Below are 21,783 nucleotides of genomic sequence, written 5' to 3' on the forward strand. Positions count from 1 at the left end.
GGGCAAAATGAGTTCACTGACTGTCAACCCTCTCCAGACCAACCTCCAGTTTTTACTTCTTAATTTGCTCAGCTGAGTACTACAATTCTCACCTCTGAGCTCTGATTCTCTCAGCATTTAACAGCCTTTTTTTTTTTTTTTTTTCAAGGCCACCAACCATGGGTTGTTATACCTCAGTTCTTTCATCTCCCAACCAGCACTTAACCTCGTAGTATTGTCACAGCCTCACAAATACCAAGAGCAAACCTAACCTTTGTCAAGGTAAACAGCTAAAATCAAGGCTCCTCGTCAGGAGTGGCTTGGCTTCATTAGCCATGAACCTCAGCTCCAAAATCAGCAGGACACAAAAGCAGGTGGAGGAGGAGGGGAAGAACGGAGCAATACAGTCAAACTTCCTCAGCAAGAAAGAAATGCTGTGCAGGCAGCCTGGACTAAGGAGCCCTGAATTTTAATTAGCCCCTTTTCTTCTGAATGGAGAACTCACACATTGGCCTGGTGGGTGGGAACACAGCAGACATTTCAGGACAGGCTCTTTCCCTTGGAGAACAGAACTTTGGGAAAAAAAAAAAAACCAACAAAACAACTGGCTGCTGTAGAGTTAGACTAATCAGCCATGCTCTCTTACACCAGCTGCAAACTGTGAAAGATTTTTCCTATTTGGATCATTTAATTTCATGCCATGCTTCAACATTACGGTTTACAGGTATTCTACTCTTTGGAGAAGTAATTTCTGTCCTCAGGACACTCACACTGCTACAGCCCATGAAGAGCATCTTCTGTTTGATGTGTTCATAAGGTGAGTGCTTGGGATGATGGTAGCTTAGTCAAGAGGGTCCTGACTGCTTCTCAGAAGTCTCTGGTAAGAGAGCTCACAGCTCTTGTGTCTAACAGACTGGATTAAATAGCAGCAGCGTGGGATTGACCAGCTGGGAGTGTTAACCAGTTTTCTGTAACTTGCCCAGTAGGTCCATGCAATTTTCTGGCTTTGTCAGCTTTAAGAGCTACAGCACAAGCCAATATACCACAGGCTTTTCATTAATGCTGAGGCTCAGGACAATAGGCTCTGTCCTGGTGCTTCCCTCTAGGGCATTTGCAATGCCTCCACCATGGAAAAGGGGCAGAAACTGGATTCATTTCTCCAGGTGGGAATATGCAGACTGTCTCTACTCTCGTCACCCTTGTGTTTGGAGGTATCCAAGGGCAAGCACTTGTCCTTTGCAGCTCCTGCTCCCTGTCAGCTCCTTGGAGACCAGCGTCACTTACAGCAGTTGCAAGCAGCTCTTGCAACACTCGCCCTTGCTGTGTGGGTGGCCAAACCATTGTCCGAGCAGCATACAAAAAGACCTGTCCTTTCTACAGGTAGACTCCAGGGACAAGCAGCTAATCAATTAACAGCCTTCCAGGACAAAGAACGCCACAGTGAGTATTCTGGGCTTTGGGTTGCTGTCATTAAATGAATTGCTTAAACAATATATCTAACTAGCAAAGACTAAATAGGGAAATGATAGATAATTATGAAATTAAAAAACACGAGAGATTAGCCTCCAGTGCTACATCTTTTAAACAAAGTGTGCCCTCATTTACATTCAGAAATTGAAGACAGGAGAATGAACGCAATGGTTGAAGGATGGAGTCTTGAATTTAACTACCCTGCTCTATTTCCTACGTTTATGATCGCACTCCATGAGATATTTCAGTTTGGTGATTGCAGTCTCCAGTGCAAAAGCTAAGCCCAAAGTACAGCGCACTGCTCCTGAGGCTCACTTAATCTCTATTAGATGAACTGAAAGAATGAGAGAGGTGTCAAGGGTGATGCACAGCAGGCCTGCTGGAGACACTGCTGCCTGGTACCGAAGGAAGAGCTCCTCAGGCTTATCAGATTCCTCAGTAGAAACTTTGTGCATTCCTAGGGAGAGGCTCAGCAGGAGGCAGCTGGATAACCCAAAGCTCAAGGCAAGAGAGATGGAACAGGCATAACTGTCTTTGATCACTGAGAGGAGAAAAAAAAAACCTCAAACTCACCATCCCCCATATGCTCTCCAACAACGTGCTGCTAAGAGGATGTGACAGAACTCAGAGTTCAGAATTCCCCCAGAACAGAAGTGCTGATCAGATATCCTATCTAACACTGCATTTTAAAAATAGTGTCAAGTTAATGTTTGTTTTTCTACCTTTTTTTTTTTTTTTTTTTTTTTAAGCTGAGCTGTCATTATTGCTAATGCCAAAATAGAGCACTGAAAATAAAGGCTTTTAAAACTGAATGTGCTTTGTGCTATCCTTGGTTCCTGCATCTGCAAGAGCAGGTCAAAACTATGCTTCAGCTTAGGAGAAGTATTCTTCTTATATTTTCTCATTTACTTATTCAGTATTTTTCAACCTGTGATCTCAGTCCCCTAGAATTTTGCAGACTAAGTCTAAGGGGTCCAAAAAAGGAACAACATGTTGTCAGGAAGTACAAATATATTGTGCAGAGCCCTGGATTGGAAGATAGTAAGGGTCTATAAATCTAAAAAATGTGAAATCAGGAGGCCAAAGTAGCACCAGTTTGGTTTATAAGCCTTGGAGAGGATTACAAACACTGCAAAACAGAAGTTGTATTTTCCATGCTGAGCACGGTAGTCTAAAATAAAAAGCCAGTATTTCACTATCTAGACTTGAAGTGTGGAAGTACCATTGACAAAAGAGAATTAAAAGATTATGTTTTCTGCATTAATTCATTCCAGGAGATTATAAGACAAAAGCAGAAAATGAAAACGCAAATACTGGAATTTTCTCCAAAGGAGAAACTAGCTGTGACCTCTTTAATGTATTAAATGAATTAATGATCTACAACTTCCACCCCTCACCCTCGTGCTTCCCTGTGGGAAGCAAAATTGTGCCATCTAGTGGAATTTCTACCAAGCCTTAACCGTGCATTTTCGCCAAAGCTTATAGACACCCTACAGATCACCATTTGAACAGGCTCATAGTACAGCACGGGTCTTGGATCTCATTTTGCTCCCGGGTTAAAATCCATCCCCTACCAAAGCTGCATTTGAAGCAAAAAGCACGAAAAAGATGAAAAGCATCATTTGAAGGGGATCTGCCCACCCTGCCTGGCTTAGTAGGAAAACCTGGAGCTTGGAAGTGGAATATCCAGGAAGTTTCTCACAGGGTGCCCAGTGTGTCACTGACAAACAGAAAACAGAGAGAATGGGATAAAACTGGGGATCTCTTCATCCCTCGAGGCAGGCAGAGTTGGGAAGATTAAATACATCCCACAAAGTCTGCTATTTTTCAGGGGCCAGAGAGAGGGAAAGGAAGTTGCTTTTTCACTTATTAGCTAGATTTCTTCTTGACTTCTGAGTTGATAGAGAAAAATGATTTTCATGAGCGTGACTTGGTAGATTTGGAATGTCAAAGCCATGGGGTTCCCCCTGCGGATGAAGAAGCCCCCATTTGCCTGGCAGCCAGCAACCCTGTTTTGACACACTGCATAGGTATAGCAAGCTGTTGTACGCAGATGAGACTTGATTAAAAACAATCCAATTTCCCTGAAATCTTTTGTGACCTTAGCTAAGCAACAAGCCTAATATAGATTTCAGTATGATCTTTTAATCTTTGCCCTTTATGGATTAGTGTTATCTTCATGCAAGACAGGCATTTCAGTGCAGTTTCTTCTTCTATGCCAGTGATAGGGGAAAGCCCTATCATGTATGACTGCAATACTAAACTCAAAGTACTGCAAATGACTTATATACCCAAGTATCAAAGGCAAATCTAATAAAACTTGATATATTTCCCCTGGGAGCACGCTTTATTGCCTCAGTCAAAACAGGTGAATGAGTAATGACTCCGTAAGGAGTTTTAGTATCAGAAAAAGTAAAGTTCATTGGACAATCCTCAAATAATTAACAACTCTTTCCTCTACAAACACAGTGAGAAGTGATCTTTCCTAACAAAACATAAGCTGCTTTTCTCCATCTCAAAGCATCCCCCGGAATAGTTGGATCAATTCTGTGCACTGGGAGACCTTTGTCTTGTTTGAATCAACATGGAAAGGAATCTTAAGAATGTTTTGGTCATTGCTTTTGGATTTTTACTTCTCTTCACTGCTTATGGAGGGCTCCAGAGTCTACAGGTAAGTGGAGCATCTTCAAGTAGCTGGCAGAGAGTTGGCCTGGAAATGCATCTGCCCAAGTGGTAGTGTGAAATCCCTCAGTCTTTCCATAGTCTTTCCATATGTATGTAGATAAATGCCTTCCTCACAGATTTATAATATAAATATATTTATATATATTACGTAGGTATAGATATATTCATGAGATATGTTAAGACATCAACATAACATGGGTTAGTATCCCTCACTCAGGTGCATAGCATCTACTAAATAGAATTTTCTACTACTTCTTCATCAGTTGGAATACTTACATCAGTGTACTTTTTTAGATCCACAAAAGCTGTTTGAATGAAAACTAAGTTTCTCTGAGATATTTCTCAAACAAATATGTTGTAAAATTGCAAACAAATTTCTTTTCTGGAAATGTTTTTGGTTTTGAACACTTCCTAATTGCTATAATTTCATTATTTTAAAACACAGCAATATTAATAAAAATATATTCCTAACTCATTAAATAATGTGAGCATGAAACAATGCTATAACTCCTGGCTTCGTGATATAGCATAGTAATTAAAAAAAAAACTATTTTATATGAAAGGCAGGCCATAGCTTATATTGAAATTAACATCTAGAAACATAGAACTGAGATAGGTTTTAAGAGAGATTGGAACACAACATACCATACATCAGAGCTGGCTTTCTTAGCATAGCTAAAAAAGACTGAGGGGAAACTTGCTTTCTACAAATACTTCAGGACAGATAAACACAAGGAGAAGCTTGTCAGACTAGAATGTTGGTCTAATGGCAAACAAATGTATCTGAGCTATCTATAAGCCACGTTAGGCAGGATACCAGAAGATACCCCTGACCAAATGGGTTCTGGAAGGATTTTCCAAGCAGTGCAGGAATATGAATGCTTCAAAGGTGGAATTAAACATTATTAAGGCTTTTTTTTTTTTTTTTTTTTTTTTTTTTAAATATAATATGATAGTTATCTGCAGTAACAAGGGGCTAAACTCATGTCGAGAATCATAGAATTGCTCAGGTTGGAAAAGACCTTAAAGATCATCAAGTCCAACCACAACGTAACCAAACTTAACCTAACTCGGGATGCCATTCAGAGGGACCTTGGCAGACTTGAAAGGTGGGCCTGGGTGAACCTAATGAGGTTCAACATGGCAAAGTGTAGGGTTTTGCACTTGGGCCAGAGGAACCCCAGGCATCTATACAGACTGGAAGGGGCAGTCCTTGAGAGCAGCTCTGCAGAGAAGGACCTGGGAGTCCTGATGGATGAAAAACTTAACATGAGCCAGCAGTGTGCTCTTGCAGCTTGGAAAGCAAATGGTATCCTGGGCTCCATCATGAGAGGGGTGGCCAGCAGGGACAGGGAGGTGATTGTCCCTCTCTACTCTGCTCTGGTGAGGCCCCATCTGTAGTACTGTGTCCAGGTCTGGAGCCCCCAGTACAAGAAAGACAAAGAGGTGTTGGAGAGGGTCCAGAGGAGGGCCACGAAGATGATCAGGGGGCTGGAGCACCTCCCCTAGGAAGACAGGCTGAGGGAGCTGGGCTTATTCAGCCTGGAGAAGAGAAGGCTGCGGGGTGACCTCATTGCAGCCTTTCAGTACCTGAAGGGAGCCTATAAACAAGAAGGGAGTAAACTCTTCGAAAGGGTAGATAACAGCAGGACAAAGGGGAACAGTTTTATGTTGAAAGAGGGAAGATTTACGTTGGATATTAGGGGGAAGTTCTTTACCAGGAGAGTGGTGAGGTGCTGGAACGGGCTGCCCAGAGAGGTTGTAGATGCCCTGTCCCTGGAGGTGTTCAAGGCCAGGTTGGATGGGGCCCTTGGCAACTTGGTCTAGTAAATGGGGAGATTGGTGGCCCTGCCTGGCAGGGGGGTTGGAGATTCATGATCCTTGAGGTCCCTTCCAACCCAGGCCATTCTGTGATTCTGTGTGATAACCCTCTGCTAAGTCATATCCCTGAGCACTACATCGAAGGTCCCTCCTATCTCTGTACATTCACCTCCTCTCTCCCAGGTCAGTTTCTGTTTGCTAATACTGTCGAATTCCAAGCTCAGGGAAGTTCTACAAATGGATGGAGGTGTTAGGAATTGGGAAGACTAAGAAGAGGGGCAATGATAAACCTCAGAAGTTGCAAGTCAGACCTACCATCTGAAACCACACATGTTCAGGTTAAGCACTGCAACACCAATGTCCCCTACCCTGCAAGAGGGAGCGGTACTGACTTGCAAAGTAAATCCCTTCTCTCTCTATTTTGGTGGCTAAGGAGGACTTCCTGCAACACAATCAAAAGGTTATTTTATTACACTGTAGTCTGCAGGTGAAGAATTGAAAACAGGCAATGTTTATTTCAATGTTTCTCCCATCCATCCCCAGAGAAACTCTTAACAGTTAAGAAATCATATGATTTTGAAAGCCTGGCTCCACATTCTTGGAGGCTGTAGCTGACAAAATCAGACTCTCAACTTCTGTGATCAGGAAGTCTCCCTGCCTGTTGACAAAACAATTGTTTCAGTCTCCAAATACACTGACACCATTCAACAAAGAAAATTCTCTCCTCACCTCCATGTCCTGATGGGTGATGAATTTAGACTACAACACACCTGCAGTTTAAACTAAAGAATTTTTCACTGTTGTCAAGTCAGCCCTTGCAATACAGCACTAAGGATATTCTTGCTTGGGAAAAAGAAAGAAGGACAAAACTAAAATAAGATTATCCTTCATTTATCTTCCTTTCAACGAGAAACTCAAATTACATAAAATAATCTAAAATTGGATTCATCAAAGTTTTGCATCTGAGTAATCTTCAACTGGTTCCGTACTATGTCTTCTAAAAGGGGTTATCACTGAGCAAATGACAAATTCACAGAGTCCTTTGGGGAAAGGACTTGGTAACACTTAGGCCCAGCTTCCATCTCCCTATTTCTGACCAAAGCCACCCTCTGTACATCACAGTGGCATACATCTGTGGTAAAATCTGACTCAACCATTGTTTTTGTCTATGCAGAGCAGTCTCAACTCTGAGGAAGGCCTGGGCGTTGCTTCCCTAAGCGTTCTCTATGCTGCTCTTATCGTCTCATCCATGTTTCTCCCTCCAATTCTCATCAAGAAACTGGGCTGCAAGTGGACCATTGCAGGCTCCATGTGCTGCTACATTGCCTTCTCCCTGGGGAACTTCTACGCTAGCTGGTACTATTATCCAATTTAAATACTTGAATCCTCTCTATTGTGTCTTGGCTAGATAACAGTGAGGGCAGAATTCTCTTTTGTTTCAACCCCTATGCTACCCCCATGCTGTGGGTTTGAATATTGGGTGCAAAAGGCATTATCTAAAAGAAGAAGGATAAATACATTCAGTAACAGGTAGAGCAGAAGTAAAAAGATGCAAAAAGCCAGAATTAATCCATCCACCCACCCATCTGAAGCTGCTTCTCTAGAACCTATGTATTGCAGAGATTTCCCTAAAGTTGTTGTGATCAATCTTCTGGGGAGCAGGTGCAATGTAATTCTCAATTACAAGGGGATTGAGCACGTGGGCACAAAGCCAGCTAGCCCAGGCTTAGCCCCTAGACACAGCTGGGAGTGTTTTCAGATCCTAAGATTTGTAAGACCGGCCCTTTCTTGATTTCACACAATAGATTTGCTGGATCATACACGGGATAAATCTATTTCTTTGATGACTATTTTTTGCCTCTGGATCTTTGGGCAAATGATTATTATGCGAATGGATGATAATTCTGCTAAATAAAGTGTTCTTTGGCAGGTACACACTAATCCCTACCTCTGTGATCCTGGGCTTAGGAGGAGCACCACTCTGGTCTGCCAAATGCACTTACCTCACCATTGCTGGCAATTCATATGCCGAGAAAGCAGGAAAAATTGGGAAAGACATTATTAACCAATACTTTGGGGTCTTCTTTCTGATATTTCAGTCCTCTGGAATCTGGGGAAATCTTATTTCATCCCTGATACTTAGCCAATCTTCCAACAAAGGTAAAATATATTTTAAACCTTGGCATTTCTACTATATACATGAGCTAGTTTTAGATGATTGAAGAGCAGATTTCTGTAGTTGAGCTAGTGACCCTCAATTCCCATCATAATCAGTAAAAACAAGCACTTGAGATGTGAGTTAGTTCATCTGCAGCAGATCTGCTAAATCGCTTCGGAAATGTCTATTTTCTATCAACACTTCATCAACTATAAAGACAGTTCAGACATCTAACTCAAAAATAGATGTCTATTGAATTCCTCTCATGTCTCTAAAGCACAGATAGGCTGCTGGCAGTGACAGCCTTCTAGATCTGACTTAAAGTGGATTAAAACAAAAGGCAAAATACTAGAGCAACCTTTTCACAAAGCCTGTAGTACTGAATTAGTTTGCTGTTAAACATTCATGGTTAGTCAAGCTGGTGCTGGTGATCACCAAAAATTAGTGCTTTCAGAATTGTCAAGAAGAAATAGAAATAGCAGTTGGCAGGAATCTGCATGCCAGGACTCCTCCAGCACATTTCAGGCTCAGACAGCAGATGTTTATGTAGTTTAAAGAAATCACTCAACGGCACTGCCCTCATTTCCCGTGTTTGTAATTGGCATAAGCTTTAAACAGGCAGTTGTGAAGATAAATTAATACTTGGACACCACCTTAGAGATTCAGAGCACTACCGTGCATTATTTTTATTGCAGTCTCTCAGACATTCTCTATACTGTCAAAGTCAGAGCAGGATGGACACGGAAGGAGCTTTCCACATGCACTGCTACTATGAATAGCAAGGAGCTACCTCTCTTCCTGGGCTCAGTTAAATTGTATGTTCTCTGGGGGATACTCAAATAGGTATTAGGTTAAATCCAAGCATCAGATAGTTGGCATTGGGTTTTAATCTTTGAATTCTTGGGTTTATAGCAAGATGGTTGTGATAACTGTGGAGAATCAGGCATCTTCTAAACCCAAACACCATTAAAGCAGAATGCTAAAGGACTTTATCACTTACAGCAGAGCCCTGCTGACCTGATTACTGAGTCACATGATGTCTCAGGAGGGACCAGCTGCTCTGATTTCACTTGCAGGGCAGAGGATTTGGTGCAGCGGTGGCGTCTCCAAAACATTTTACTCTCCCTTGCTTCACAGTACACATCATGTTAAGTGATGATAATAAGAAGATTAAAATACTGGCCATCTTGTAAATTCCCCATACTTTTACATCTGGGGATGTTCCTTGAACTCCAAAGAAACTCTAACTTTTACTTATTTTTATCAGTTACATGGGATTTCAGGAAAGGCTGCTCTTCTGGGAGGTGTGCAATGACCATCTCTCAAAGCCAAAGGCCATGTTTGTCTCAGTGACAAGCAGCCATGCTACAAGCCATACTTCCTGGCTATGCTTTGTCAGAAGAGAACTTCTGGCTGGGAGTAGGCACTCAGTTGGCACTGGCACTCAGTTCCTTGTGCCTCCTCTGACAGTGCAGCAAAGGTAGCTACTACCTGTATTACTTACCCCAGATGCGCTTAAAGTTTCATGGAGCAGTATGAAAGATACAGTATTAGTAGGCAGCATTAATGTATTGCCTGCATCACTGAATCTAGAAACAGCAAGGCAAGCTGCTCCACGATGGAATACTACAACAAGGGGCAGAAATCAATGTAAATTAAGAGTCATCCTTTCTTGTTCACGAACATTGCAGACTTATGGTCAGAAGAACAAACCAAACCTTGCCTTGCAGCTCTCATACCACTAATTATGTGTTCATCAACAGATTAAAAAAAAAAAAAAACGTTTTGCACAATTCCGTGCTTTACTAGTGTGAGTCACAGTTTGCACATAGTAACTCAACTGAGGGTTTGCTCGTCCAAAACCATGTAGCAATAGCCACTGACTATAATAAGGTAATTATTTTCTTTACGTTTTGATCTATACTGAACCTAAAGTTGTTTATGAAGTGAACAGCTACTTCACCTTGCAGCAGTGTTGATTGGAAGCAATGAGGAAAAGCACACTAAATATTGTTACTCAGTAACTCAACTGCAAAATTACAGACCAAGTCCTGTTAAAGAAATCAGTCAAGGTACACTGTATTACTCTTTACTGTGCTTGGACCAATAGAAAATTCTGCAACAAAAATATCGAAATAATTTTGTTTTTTTAATCATCTTTTCTCACTGCAAAACTTATTCATGCACACACTTTGGGTCAGTATTTTGCCTTTACAAATGGGGTCCTAGAGGAAGTGGGCACAGTGTCATGAGGACACACAATGAGGGTGTGTAAGCACGTGTGTGAGTGCAGCTTTGGCACAAGCCCAGCACAGGGTTAACGGGATTAAACAAAGCAAAGGTCTTACTCCAAACCCTGCCATACTGCTCTGGTTTCAAACATGCTCTCAAATTGTAATAATTTAATAAAGCCTGGAAAAGCCAGTTTCTTGGAAGACTGCATTAACGGGTAATCATAACTTGAATTAATAAAACAGAAGATGTCTCAAGGTGGTTTCCATTCCTATAGCATACACAGAAATTTCCTGGATATGGACAATGTGTTCTGCTGTAAGAGTAGTTAAGCATTGCTGTAAACTAAAAGACCTTTCTTGCAGTGTAATATGATGAGAAGTTACAGATAAACACTGGAACTTCAAATAATACAAATTGAGATTGTAGTCAGATGCAAGCCTCTGGCTTTAGTCTGTGCCTTCATGTAACCATCAATTCCATGTTCTGTCTTGAGCAACTGTTTCCATTAAACCAATTTTTTGTGTGCGTTAAGCTTGGATTCTGAAGTTAATATCTGTAATGGGAAGGATTTGAAACCACAACTAGGCACTGAGTGCTAGATTCCCTTTTCACTACATCCTTACATATAGTATGCATTCATCTGATCTCATCTGTCTTGCCTTTCTTTCTTTCCTTTTTTTTTTGTTCCTACTGAATTAGTGGAAATCTCAGAAGAAGACCTGGTATGCTGTGGGGCGTATGATTGTGTGAGCAATACCACTAACACCACTGCCTTGGCAGAACCCTCTAAATCCTTGGTCTACACTCTGCTAGGGGTCTACACTGGTAAGTAATTCACAGTCATCAATGAATAGCACTGATGGGGAACTTACTATTTGTGAAACCAAGCATGATTTTGTGGATTAAGTTTCTCATTTCCTACTTCAACCCAATTTGCTAGAAGGAAATAAGATAGTAAGAGCTGTAAACTACTCCTTCCGAAAAAGTTTCAAATGCTGTGTACCCAGTGCCACGTGATTTTTGTCTAAAGGAGCAAGACTTCTCACCTAGATGAAAGCTGATTCAGACAAGAATTGAAAGTATGCTTACACTGCAATTTGAGGATTACACAAGCTCATCCAATTATGCAAGAGAGAGTTTTAAATCTGCCATTTTTAGTATCAGTAATAGCAAACCAGCTACTGATGGCATCAGGTTAATTTATATAGGCCAACAGAGGTGCTAAGAGCAGCTCTGCTAGAGGTACTGCTGATGGTTGGACGAGATGATCTTAGTGGTCACTCCCAACCTTAGTGATTCTATGATTCTACCTGAACTTACCAGCTGCCAGCCACCTGCGGATGCCGATTAGAACAGGCAGGAGTGTTCTAACCCGTGTACCACAGTTCAGCATGAGAACTGTACTGTAATTAGAGGTGGATGTGAACCACAGCTCCTAGAACATGTGGTCATTCAGGGGGAGGTTTTTGGATCCCTGCTGAGATTTTACAACTTCAGTCAATTCTCAGCTGTGATGCTTAAATTATAACACTTTTGTGAGAAAATCAGAGATAAAAAGCAGCAGTAGGTGAATTGGCATATCTCTCATTTAATAACTACAGCTGCTATTGACCTTCCTCACATACGGCTAGAAAGAAATCAAAGACAGTGAAGACTGATGCAATCAAAAGCTGCAAAGACAAAAATAGATGTGTAAAAAGTCAGCAACATTTCATAGCAATGAAGAAAGTTCAAAATGCATCTGTCTCGAAACAGGCTCATCTCTAGATAAATGAGAAGTATTTTATCAAGGCAGAATGTGGCTTTACCTCTGTTAAAATATCTTAGTCTCTGCACACAGATATACTCTCAATGCTGAGACAGATGCACAGAATTTGTCATACACTAAAGCAGAGAGTATGCAATCCAGCCAGAGCCAGCACTCACCAGGCAAGTCCACCAAAGCAAACCCTCCCTCCTGTGCAAACCTCCACTCCTTCGAAGTGAGGAAACCCAAAAGTATTCCCCCACTTCCCTTCCAGAGGATGCTGGATCTGATGCCTTTTTGTTAAAGGCAGGTTTGGCTCTCAAGTTTAAATTTAAATGTGATGACTAACATATACAGCAGTCCCTTAGGCTTTGCTCATGCAAAATGAATGCAACCTTGCTGTCTACTGACCTTGTGTCAGTAGGGTTTCATTTTTCTTTTAAGCTTTTAATAAAAGATATGTCTTTTCCTACCTCGAGGGAAACCAAATAACTAAATATTTCATTTACAGACATTTTTTAAATGTCTCTCCTGTTTGGTTGCTGAGTACACAGTTTGCCTGCTTAGGTGGAACCAATAATAGATAAGCCTGTTGTTCATTCTGTGGACGTTTCTTTTTATGTTCATAGCAATCACTATTAAGCCATGCAGTTATTCATCTCCTGTAATCACTCTTGATTCATTTAACATATCTGTTAGAATATTTGCCCTGTAAATGCAAATGTCCTGTTCTCATAAGTCTTGCTGTCAGCCCAAATACGCCAATGAACACACTGGCAGAATATACACCACTATAGTTTTACAGTCCAGCTACAGTGGAGAACCAGTTCAATGGAGAATGTAATTTCATTCTAGGAAACACAGGTGAGAAATAATACATGATTACAAAATGTAGCAATTTTCTGTAAATCTGCTAATGTGTTTGGGCATTAAAAGTTCACAGAAAAGAGGATAAACACATAGCAGCACACCAAACAGGCCATATGAATGAGAAGAGGTGCTCAGTTCTCCTCTTGCTCTGTAACTCCACTTGTTTCCCTGGATGGTTTTCTAGTATCCATCAGTAAAAGTGGAAAAACAGTCATGCCTTTTATCTGTCAGAAACCGGTTACCAATTTTTGTCTTCATGGGTATTATGAGCCACAAACATCTTCTTGATAACATGAACAAAATCTTTATGAATCACTCCACGAGCGATGTATGTAGACTGATGCATACCTGATCATTTTTTATTAACTACCGTATGTATTCTTTTATATGCTGCTTCTGATAAGAAATTATAGGCTCATCAAAACTGTAGCACATCTTTTTCAAGAGCACAGTTGTTCACTATCATCTTAAAAATAGCACTTATTCTGTACTTAAAGCACAGTTCAGAGCTGATTAAAAAAAAAAAAAAAAAGGCTACATATACTGGGATCCAAATCAGCAGTTCTACTTCTAGCACTGTATTTTTCTTCCCGTATATTTGAAGGAAGATCCACCCCCAGTCATGAGTGCCTTGGCACTGAAAGTGAATATTCCTCTCTTGTGTTGATTTAAAGCCTTTTGATAGACCCAGAGGGAGCACTCTCTGGCCATCTCCCTGTCCCCATGACCCCTGCCTTGCCCTGGAAGGGTGAGCCATCACCCTCAGTGGCCGTGCAGCTGGCTTGGCGGCTGTCACAACAGCCAAGTCACAGCTAAGCAGAGGGGATTTGCAAGGTGTACAGCTGTATGAAGAAGATGTGAGCGTAGATCAGGCCTCCTTGTTTACACAGAAATGGCCTTTACTCTGAAGCGGAATCAGATTCATCTGCCAAAACATCCCATGCAGAGCTAAGCACTAAGTCAGAACAATAACAGTAACAAGCAATTTCCCATCCTTCTTCCAGCATTCCTCATTTTTTTTCATGAACTTTTTGTTTTGTTTTTGCAGCTAGTGGTGTGCTAGCTGTGTTGCTGATTATTATATTTCTGGACCAGATCAAATCTGACCAAGCAGAGACTGAGAAAGAAATACAAAAGACACCATCCTTTTGGTCTACGTTCCTAGCAACTTTCCAGCATCTTAAAGATAAAAGACAGTGTCTTCTAATCCCTCTGACAATGTACAGTGGGTTTGAACAGGGATTTCTTGCTGGTGACTACACAAAGGTGTGGATGACAATGAAAATCTATTTCTGTCTAATTGTTTGTGCCTTTGTGTCCTACTAATTGCATCTGATCTATATTTACTTGTTAAATGAAGATGTTTTTAATGGTGATTTGTGGTTAGCTAAATAACTGCTTACCTCTACTTGAATGAACTCTGAGTGACATCTTCAAATGGGATAAGCCAGTGGTAAATATGTCCCTTGGAACAGCCTAAAAAAAAACACACATCGGAGAGCTTAACTCATCAACAGAGACTACAGCAGAGAGCTACAGTTTCAAACTCTTCAGTTTGTTGTAAATTACAAAGTGGGAGAAAAGCCTGAAGTCTGCAAAGCTTTTCTATCTTCCTTCCTTCTGGTTTCCCTAGAGTTTTTATAAGCGCACATCAGCACACATACCACATTATTTTATTGTGAGAACCTTTACGGTAAGAGGGCAAACCCTCAACAATGCTGGCTGGAAGCCTTTGCATTTAAATGATCAAAACCACCGTTGCTCCTCCTCCTTCCCTCTACAAACCTAGACGCACTGCAGGTGTGTTCTCCACACGTTTGTTGAGGAAGCCTCCGAAGAAAGGGAACAAAGGTCCTGAGCTGATTATTTGACGCTCAGGCTTTCAAACCTAGCATATAGGCAGATGGAAGAGTGCACCTGCTGCTGTGTTTGAATGGATTGAGAGAGGCACTCCATGGCCACATCCATTGGCTGGCTGAATGCTCTTATAGGTGAGGCTCTCTTTGCTTCCTGGGATCTGCTCAGTAATGACCATAGTACCAATTGTCAGATTTCAGATCTTGATCTATGAAGGCAAGGGCAAAAAACTCCTAGTGTCACTGCCAGGGGTTTTATTTGCATAGTTAGCGGTGCTCCAGTTTCTTCCCCTCCTTGTTATTGCTGTTTGCATGGCATCAGTCTGACTGGGAATTGGGTTAGGAATATCACTGCTGAAGTCCAACTATGTCAGTACTTATACTCAGAGACTTGTCAGCAAACTCTGTAGCTGTGCTCCTTTGACCTTGTCTGTGTTGGCTGTTTACTAAATACTCATGACAAGACCCTTGAACCATAGCTGCATATTTTCACTAAAGCCAATATGTCACCAGTGTCTCCTCTCTTGCAGACTTACGTGACCTGTGCCCTGGGGATTCATTATGTTGGTTACGTGATGATCTGCTTTTCAGCTGTGAATTCCCTCTGTTCTCTGCTCTTTGGAAAGATCTCTCAGTTCACGGGTAGAAAATTTCTATTTGCATTAGGTACGTAAAGGCGACTCGAAGGACTGATCACCTCACATAATACATCAAATCCAGTGCTCGACCCTTTGCATGCAGGGCAAAGTGAGAGCTCCCTGTCAGCTAGCAGTTAAAACCAATGTGGAGGCAAACTTAACTCACGAGAAGAGAGGCAGCATAGCAGACCACTGTCACTGTCTTATGTCACTTTGCTGGTGGTGTAGTTCACCCTGCTTTTGAGGGCACTGTCTACTCAGAAAATGTCCTACAGCTTTGAAGCTTTATAGCTACAGTGCAATGGTGATAAATGATCCTACCATACAGACTACAGATGTTGAGGTCTACACTGAACCTGAAAAGGATTTCTCCATTGCCACAGCTTTTATGAAGCAAAACCAACCGAGAACCCAGTAACCAAGAATCTAGTTCCCTCTCTCCAGAGAACAAATTCCAGGTAGCAGTGGCATAATGGAGGCAGAAAAACACCAAGAAATATTTCATTTCTGTCCCAGTATCCACTGAAGTATCCACCTCAAGGTATATTGATACCTTGCTTCCATCACACAGGCTTATACTGTTAAAAACCCGTATCATTAGAAACTTCACTGGTTGAGTTAATGTGCATCACTAGAGGAATTTCCTCCACAGGAGTTTTTAAACCTGAGCAAGAAAGAAGAAATTTAGAGTTCATTACACTACCATCACTAAATCAACTGTGATTCTGTATGTGTCTGTGTGGAACTCCTTTAAGATGTAAAAAAAAAAAAAAAAAAAAAAAAAAAAAAAACCACAAAACAAAACAAAAACAAAAAAACCCACCCAACAGTAACTTAATAGCAATTAAAAAAAAATAGCATTAGTAATGCAAGGCCTCTGAAGCTCTCAGGTATGTTTACCAGTCTTTGTACTCAGACTAGAAAGGTGCTCCAGTGACAGGGACTAATCAGTTACCCATTTACATACTACTTTTAAGAAGGCAGCAGACCCTCAGGACGTTCTTAATTGTTTTCCTTAGCCCCGAAAGGAAATCTAGGAGTACTTAATCAGAGCAGAACAATGCTTTCTCTCCCCTGCCGCATGCCTCTCATTTGGATTGCGAGGCTTTCAGCAGCCCCTTCTCCTGCTGAGTGGCAGTTCTGGTCCCCTAGGATAACAGCTACATCAGCTCCCAGGATCCCTCCGTTCAGGACACTGCTCAGAATTATTAACAAAAGACGGTTAAAGGATTGCAGTGTCTTGTGTTTCATGCAGTAGCAACTCAGCACAAATCTCAGTGAACCAGAAAGATTTTCGGATTGCCTTGTGCTTTAGTTGGGGGAAGAATTTTAAGGTGCATCGACCACTATCTCTCCTGCATAAAATAACATTTATATTCCTCTGCTTTCTTTCTAAACCGCCAGCCACAGTTACGAACACCTCCTGTATAATAGCACTACTGCTGTGGAAACCTCATTTTAACCAGCTTGTCGTGTTTTTCATATTCCCTGCTCTTTGGGGCTTATCGGATGCCATTTGGCAGACACAAACTAATGGTAAGTCTTGGTGACAATGAAATGAATTCTCCTGAGATATCAAAATCTGCATGTTTATATTTATAAGCAATCTGGTTTAGGACGTGCATAACAATTAGAATGGGTAATGGGTTTAAGACTGCAACTGAAAGACATACATTAGCTCTTTAGAGACTAGAATAGATCAGAAGTTGGGAATGAGAAAGTAGAATACTTATTAAATATTTTTTCCAAGATGAAGAGAGGAGAACATCGCCAAAGATGATAACAGGTATTCAGAATAAATATTCTAGAGGAGCGTACTTCACAGAAAATTACAACATTCAGAAGAATGTTACATTTAGTCTGTCTTCTGTAAAAAAAAATAGGAGAGCACTCATAAAAATCAACTCAAATCTCAGCGACAAAAGAAGCAGTAAATTGGCTTTTAGTAGTTAGTAGAAAAAAAATGAGGGAAAAAACCACAGAGAACAACATTATGCAACCACGTAAATCTACGATTCATGCATTTCTGATTTGCTCTATTTAAAAATCATAATCAAATGTGATAAGGTACACAAAAAGGCAATAAAAAGAAGCAGAGTCATGAGAGACTTCCATATGAAGGAAGAATAACAAACTAGAATGCTTCAGCCTGGACAAGTGATAAGTAAGGAAAGCAGAATGTGAGATAATGAATAATACAAGAAAGGTGATTAGAAAATGATTTATTCACTATTTCTCTTAATAACAGAACAAGTGGCACCAAACAGCACTGTCCTGCAGCAGGCTTCATAGAAAATGAAGGAAATGTTTTTTTCAGAAAATACATAATCAAATTGTGGTGTTCATTGCCAAAGGATTTACAAGAGCCCAGAAATGTAAATGGTTTTAAGATTACATCATTTCAGGGGGAAACGTTCTTGGGGGTTACTAAGCCTGGTGGTACAGAGGAAACATAAAACTCAGTCACTGTGCCTTTGACTGCCAGACTCAGTAGGGGAAAGATCATTCCATACTTGCCTTATTTCTTACACTCTCATCCTATGAATTTGTTACTGCAAGGCTATGTTCGGACTTCTTGTCTGATATACTACATGTCTTTAAAATCTCTTATGAACTACTGCTTTATGTTACAATATAATTATTAAACCCCAGTATTCTACACAGTACAGATAACGAGTGGATACATACTCACTCCTGTAAGGGTTCACTTATACTTACCTTTAATGGGAACTAGAGGAAGTGCTCTTCTAGTGGCTGAAGACAGATTACAAAATGCTGGGGAGGGCAAGAAAAGCTATAGTCTCTGATGACTTGAAACCTGCTAAAAGATTGTCAGTCACAGTCTTTTTAAATCAGTGCCATAGCTTGTGTCCACAAGATGCTATTAAATGCTCTCCCACTTGCTCTTGTACTTTGCTTGTAATTTCATGGGTATAGTTTTCTCTATCTCAAATTCATATTTGGCAGATACTGTAGGAATACACAGGTGACAGAACTAGCTCACTTGGGCCCACATCTGCCTGTGTGTCTGGGCATCCCTCTCTCTCATCCATCTGGTTACCTCAGTAGGTGAATCAGTGATTTTGCTCACTAGATAAATCACTACATTTCTCCTTGAAAGCCAAAAGGAAATCACCGTAGTCCTTTTCCTGGTCCTTACAGCAACTCCTTTCCAGCACTCCTAGAGTCCCCTACGCAAATAAGGAAGCGACCAGTCAGATCGCTCTGTCCTTCCAGCAGTTTCAGGTAGTATCACTTAGAGCAGAGCTGTTACACATGTCAAGCAACACCCTCTCAGCTTCTCTCACCTCAGCCCACAGCCTTGTGCCCTTGCTACAATTGTAAGCCAGTGCTCTCATTATTCAGGTTTATAAAGGGAGAGCATAGGTGATGATTTGCACTCCCTGAAGTAAAGCTGGTAATTCATTTCCTGCTTCTCCTGCCAGCCGTTTCCCTGGCTGCCCACCTCTCTTCTTCCCAACACTCTTAAGAATCATTCTCCAGAATCTTATTTCTCTCACTGTGATGAGGGGTCTTTCCAGCAGTCCTTGTCCTCTGACACTTGACTGAGGACATCTCAGTGTGGTTCCTGTGTGCCTGAGCAAGGGGCATCCAGTGCCCTCATTAAGAGAAGGGAGTACATACAGAGGTCTTCAGTGTCAGAGATGGAGGCTGGAAGATAGTGCAGTTCCTAATGCCCTCACAAGGCACAACTTGTGTGTTGTGTGGACAAATCTTTGTAGCTAGTGAGCTCTGCAGTGCTGTGACAAGTCCAACCTCTACTACAGCACTGTCATGGGTCACCCACACTCTCAGACTCCTGCTGGATAGTCATTAAAACTTCAGATTTGTTGCTAACCAGCAAAAAGACAAATATTCATTATGTTTGCACGGTATCTTTATTTGGTCACCTTTTACAATTATTCTGCATCTCCTAATATCAAAATGCACAGAATTTGCATTGTCACGATGACAGGAGATTGTGCAGTGACACTGCTCTATAATGCTGCATCCCAGAACAAGATCAGCAGTTTGAAATGCCCATTTAGGACTTTTCTCCTCTTCATCAGTTTTATAGAGGGAAAGCAGCACTAACATAGTATGAGAAACTCCTGACTCCAAAGGCTATGAGGTGAGACTAAGACCTCTAAAATAGCATTAGGGACTAAGGTCTGTGGTGCTTCCTTAGGCAAGCTCCCACAACTGCCCTCTCCATTTCAGCAGACTAACTGCTGAATAAATACAACATCATTGTGCTGCATACTCCAGGCACTTTACGGTAATCAGAGATGGTTTACTTTGGCCCGTTGTGGGTAGTTAATGCTAGAGTTCCCCCTAGAGGTATACAAGCAAACAATAGATGAGTCATTTCATCTCATAAAGTTTCCTAATACGTTTGTGTACATGTGCTCTCCATTACCAGTTGAAACCTGCTTCATTTTAGAGCGTGTACATCCCTCTCTTATCTAAATTGAGCGTGGTTGCTGTTATCACCTTCCTGGCAATAAACGCACTTCAGAGACAACAGCACAGGTCAGGTAGACTTCAGTAAAATAAAGCTCTCTACAGCATGACATATGCCTTTAGAAAGGATGTGAACCAGTCTGGAAACTTTATAAACCTGGACAAAAATGATTGTCAGCAGTCCTGTTCCACATCCATGCCTACCAATACCAGAGGAAGAGGCTGCAGGAGTGGGAAAGCAGGCAGTAGTAAGAAGGACAGATAATTTCTATGAAAGTGAGGCCCTAGGACTACCAACAAGAATTCAGACCTAGCAGCCCATGCATTCAGCCAGCCCAGTGGGCCTTTCCGCAGCTCCAGTCAGGCAACTTGTGTCATGCTGCACTTGGCAGGGTTGGTAATAAAGACCTAGAATTCTAGAGAACTTTGTTCTCTTTGTCTTTTGGCTGAATATGCGCATTTCAAATATACGTGTTGTTAGATACAGAAATGAACGAGGAAAGTCAAGGTTCATCACATTCACAGCTGAGTCAGTGGAAACACTGGCTTCGTTATCACCACTGATGCTAACTCAGCACCCAGAGGAAAGTGAGCGCTCTGCCCTTCCCCGGGTTCTCCACCAGTAGGATCTGGAGGTGGAAATCCCTGCCTGAATCCCAGACATGGGTGTGCAGTTGACCAAACTCAGCAGGAGCTCTCAAGAGAATATGAAAGTATGCAAGAACTTGCCTACAAACCTTCCCCTTTTCTGGCTGATAATTTGAAAAACAAACTTCCTATCACTTCACTTGGACACCACACATCTTTTCTTCCTTCCTCTCATTTTCTTTTGCTTTTTCTCTGTTATTTAACTTACCACAATTCATACGAGTGCAAAAATATTCTACAACAAAGTTTGTACTCTTTTTCTTCTACCCTTTAAGAGGGAGGGTTTATTTTCCCTGACATGGCCTATTTATCCCTGTTGCAGAAAATACATGGTTTCAAACTTAACCTTCACAAGCCTTGTCTCCTTGTTTTCAGGTCTTTATGGCGTTTTATTTGAGAAACACACTGAGGCTGCCTTTGCAAATTACCGTCTCTGGGAATCATGTGGATTCGTCATTGCCTTTGGTTACAGCACCACGCTGCGAGTCTACATCAAGCTGTACATTTTACTGGCTGTGCTTACGTTGTCTATGGTGACATATGGAGTGGTTGAGTATCTGGAAGCTAAGAGATCCCCTGGGACACCTGCTGCCTCAGAAAAGGAAAATAAGGGACCTCGCACCCAGGAAACATTTATGTAAACCCATCAGGGTCAGAGTAATCAAGGCCATCTCCTATAGGCAGGTTTCCACAGGTGTTCCATTGTGTACTGTCTCCAGGCAGAGGGTAAAGAAACAGATTTTAGGACCAATAAAATACAAGTGTCTTAGGAGTAAAAATGTCTTTTTGACATTTCAGCCTTATAAAGGAAGATTATCTGACTTCATCCTTTCATACAACTGTCTCTTTTTTTTTTTCTTAATTAATAAAGTATTGATAAATGTATACAAGACTCTTAAAATCCTAACGTTTTTGGTGGATCAGAGGTGGTACCACAGGTTTACAACCAAAGCGGAAAAAAATATGTGCAACATCAGAAGATGGCAGCCACTGGAGTTGCTCACCTGATTGCAGGGAATGCATACAGTGGTTCCAGTGAACTATGATCGTGGAGCCACCATTTAGGAAGATTTGTATTCTTCCCACCCTGCCTTTTTTAAGCACATGCTGTGAACAGCATTCTGCTATAGGCTGGCCGTATTTTTACCAGAACATGACTATCAGACAGCAAGCAGCACCGGTCTGCACCGTCTGTCTGCACTGAGGCTCGGC

The 21,783-nt window shown here is 41.4% G+C and overlaps 1 protein-coding gene and 1 long non-coding RNA gene across 4 annotated transcripts in view; one reads left to right on the plus strand and one right to left on the minus strand.

Annotated features, from left to right (window-relative positions):
- LOC107053038 overlaps positions 1 to 21,783 on the minus strand; it is a 178,599-nt gene that overhangs the window by 155,743 nt on the left and 1,073 nt on the right. Inside the window, exon 2 of the long non-coding RNA XR_006938659.1 lies at positions 14,369 to 14,441. This is a non-coding gene — a long non-coding RNA (uncharacterized LOC107053038). The remainder of the gene's footprint in view (positions 1 to 14,368; positions 14,442 to 21,783) is intronic.
- On the plus strand, positions 574 to 21,456 carry UNC93A (unc-93 homolog A). Of its 3 annotated transcripts, XM_015284343.4 has the most exons (10): positions 574 to 796; positions 1,360 to 1,419; positions 3,971 to 4,120; positions 7,130 to 7,311; positions 7,886 to 8,115; positions 11,048 to 11,173; positions 14,014 to 14,231; positions 15,352 to 15,487; positions 16,864 to 16,995; positions 20,947 to 21,456. In XM_015284343.4, exons 3-10 carry the CDS (start codon positions 4,034 to 4,036, stop codon positions 21,210 to 21,212), a joined length of 1,377 nt encoding a protein of 458 aa, XP_015139829.2. In that variant the 5' UTR covers positions 574 to 796; positions 1,360 to 1,419; positions 3,971 to 4,033; the 3' UTR covers positions 21,213 to 21,456. The 3 variants fall into 3 exon arrangements, with proteins under 3 accessions (XP_015139829.2, XP_046794977.1, XP_004935588.2); XM_046939021.1 differs by lacking the exon at positions 574 to 796 and having other exon boundaries at positions 1,264 to 1,419; XM_004935531.5 differs by lacking the exons at positions 574 to 796; positions 1,360 to 1,419 and having other exon boundaries at positions 3,915 to 4,120.

This window comes from Gallus gallus, chromosome 3 (assembly GCF_016699485.2).
Source record: "Gallus gallus isolate bGalGal1 chromosome 3, bGalGal1.mat.broiler.GRCg7b, whole genome shotgun sequence".
NCBI lineage: Eukaryota > Metazoa > Chordata > Aves > Galliformes > Phasianidae > Gallus > Gallus gallus.

Excerpts from the sequence above, each read along its gene's own strand:
- UNC93A (XM_015284343.4), top strand. The coding sequence starts at position 4,034 with ATGGAAAGGAATCTTAAGAATGTTTTGGTCATTGCTTTTGGATTTTTA. Across the intron at positions 7,312-7,885 it reads GGGAACTTCTACGCTAGCTG|GTACACACTAATCCCTACCT; the intron begins GTACTATTATCC and ends GTTCTTTGGCAG. Across the intron at positions 16,996-20,946 it reads TTGGCAGACACAAACTAATG|GTCTTTATGGCGTTTTATTT; the intron begins GTAAGTCTTGGT and ends CCTTGTTTTCAG.